Here is a 2,919-nt window from a genome sequence, read left to right on the forward strand (position 1 = left end):
TACCAAATTTCGACACTTGACTAAATCTATTTTTTGGACTTCCATGGAAGAATTTTAACCAGTCATTCACTCTTAAAAACTAACGATAAAGCATTTGTCTGTCTTTTCCTATGGACGACACTTGATATGATAATAAGATTCAAAGTCAAGTTCCCATCACAGGGGGAAAATTGATACAAACTCAAGCAAAAACTTTTATAAATAGCCCAATAACACAACTAAATTAGCATATAAGCGAAACAGAGAATAAGAATTCCTCAAAGCCAAATAAATCTTCTTCAGGCCCTCGATTGTCCTGAAGTGAATAATGATCTGCCCAGAAGTACATTTAATTGCCATGGCGAACTTCCTGTGACTAAACCACACCAGATGCATTATACCACTGTCAATGAAGGTACCTACTACAAAAAGGTTATCCCAATAATTGTCTAGATTTTAGGTATCATATGAGGGAATAATAACCACGAAACAGTTTCAGCAAATAATGTTCAGATTTCTGGCAATCTTGACAGATTACTATACTGTTCCAAGAACACACTATCAGTGAAGTCTCCAATTCGGTTATATTCACAGTTCTAGCAAAGGACTGCAGTGAAAATATTGAAAGATCGAATAGAAGCAACATGCTTGCCAATTCAACCACACAAGAAATCCATCCAGGAAAAAGTACATGATATAGAACCATGAGACCCACCATCACAACAGGTATAAGCAATTATTGCAACTAATATACCAATGCAGCATTCTTGTGGTCATATACATTGGTAAGTTTGGCCTCTTGATTGAGAATATCAACATATCGCCAGTATACACCAAAACCAATCACTTGTATGGCAAACGCAGAGTACACAAAGCACTGCCAGATAGTCACCGCAGTTTGGACATAGGAAACTGAAGCATGCAAGTAAGTTCTCCACTGATTACCACAAGATATCATCTAAGACCCTGCACCACTGTTTCCAATTCTCTAATTTCGAAACGCCTTCCCATTGAAGCATCCTTACATCTTGTTGCAAGATAAAAGAACAGCCAAGCCACCATGAAAAATACCTCCATAGTTGACTGGAAAACTGAAGCAAACACCTTTCCCCCAACTCGTCCCAGAGCCCATCTCACAAAAGTCCCACAAACTATCGCTTCCAAACACTTAATTTGAATAGCCTGATTCCACATTGTCAATACCAAGTAACAACCTTCCTTAACAATCTCCTTCCCACTCTTCCTCGAATCAACAATGGCAATCCAAGCATCCACCACGAATACAAAAGCAATAGCTGTATCAAACAAGAACCATACAAACAAGAATGCCGAAATTTCCTTCTCAAAACCCCGAGTCCACGGCAGCATAACTGAGAATGGCATCAACTTCAACCTCACAAACAGTTTGAAGAATGAGTACTGATCCTCAATTTCACCAAAATACCACAAACCAAGCATCTGAGTCAACGCATCTCTCACTGCCCACCTCATTAAAATGAACCCAGAAAGCCTCCTGAGTCCCAATCTCGATCCCTGCCACAGTACTCCAATGAGCGAGCTAAACCGCCCCAAAACATTATTGACCACCGCAACAAACACAGAGCCGAAAACCCATGAATACGTAACCAGAAACCCTAGAATCACCCAGCCATAAGCTGCAGACAAGAAGCTCACAAGGAAAAAGAAAGCGGCGGCATCATGGCGACCCAGCTCTAGACCCTTGATAAAGAATTGCAAATCGACAATCCTATCAAATTCCTTCTCACCTCTCATCTCCTCCTCTTGCTCTTGACCATCACCATCTTCTTTCTCACCAACATCCTCATCAGACCTAAACAGCCGATCATCCACTCTGAATTGGACCCCAGGATGCACAATCTCCGGATACCGCAGGCCGTTATCCACGAAGTTGGGCGAGAACCCCGAGCCGGGCCTGGATACAGAGAGGATCACGAGAGTGCCATTAGGCTGATCCCTGCGATGGTGGCTAAAGAGGGACCGATTGGGGTCATCGTCCCCGGAGAAGAAGTCGTCGTCGAGGGTGCCGACGCGGGTGAGGTGGAGGAAGGGGCGGTGGCGCCGGCGGAGGTGGGCCGGCTGCTCGCCGCGGAGGCCCTGCTGGTGGGGGTGGGGGTGGGGGTAGTTCCCGGCGAGGTCGAGGCGGGAGAGGAGGGATTTGAGAGAAGGGTCGCGGTCGATGTAGGAGGTGAGGAGGAAGGAGCCGTTCTCGACGAGGGTGCGGAAGGAGAAGAGGAGCAAGGAGAGGAAGAGGAAGGAGACGGGGTTGGAGTTGAAGGTGGAGGCCGCCTGCTTCAAGATTTGGGTGGTGGTCCGGAGGTTGCTCAGCCGCGGGTGGTCGCTCATCGCCGCCGGTTCTTGAAAAGTGAAACGGAGGAAAATCGGTGGGGGTAAATCAAGAAATCAAGAAAAGAGCACTGTGATTGCTGGGTCGATCTTGATTTTCCGGTGGGTAGTGGTCTTCTTGGCGATTCTTCAGAGGGAGCAACTGAAAAACTGATCTTTGGGTCGTGGGGGGGGGGGGGGGCGTGGGGGGGGGTGTGGTCGGGACCTTCGATTTCGCACAGTTTTTGGAAGGAATTGGGAAGGCTAGCTTAGCTATGATGGGGTTGACAGATTTGGGAATTCGAGAGGCAAGAAAACCAAGAGGAAGATGTCGTGCTCAATCTTCGACGGACGGAGTGATCATGGCTGGTGACGGTTGAAGGATGGGATGGGACGGAGTTATGGAAACGGGAGGGGAAGATGGGTGGAAAATGGGAGGAGGGGAGGAGGAACATATGCCTCTTGCTGAATTGTGCAGGAGGGGTCAAAGGGCAAATCGTTCATGAGCCGCTTTTTTTTTGTGCAGATAGATAAAGCACCGATCTTTAACACAGGAAATGGACCAAATGGTTGGCAAGAGAGAGAAGAAGGGCCGAT

The 2,919-nt window shown here is 46.9% G+C and overlaps 1 protein-coding gene across 1 annotated transcript; it reads right to left on the bottom strand.

The window, feature by feature from the left end:
* Positions 1–253: 253 nt before the first annotated feature.
* Positions 254–2,516, bottom strand: LOC115674133 (uncharacterized). Its single transcript, XM_030596468.2, has one exon. The coding sequence runs from the start codon at positions 2,341–2,343 to the stop codon at positions 934–936; it is 1,410 nt and encodes a 469-aa protein (XP_030452328.1). The 5' UTR covers positions 2,344–2,516; the 3' UTR covers positions 254–933.
* Positions 2,517–2,919: the final 403 nt, after the last annotated feature.

Source organism: Syzygium oleosum, unplaced genomic scaffold, assembly GCF_021117445.2.
Source record: "Syzygium oleosum isolate NSW1041296 unplaced genomic scaffold, Sole_v2.1 Sole_v2.12, whole genome shotgun sequence".
Lineage (NCBI taxonomy): Eukaryota > Viridiplantae > Streptophyta > Magnoliopsida > Myrtales > Myrtaceae > Syzygium > Syzygium oleosum.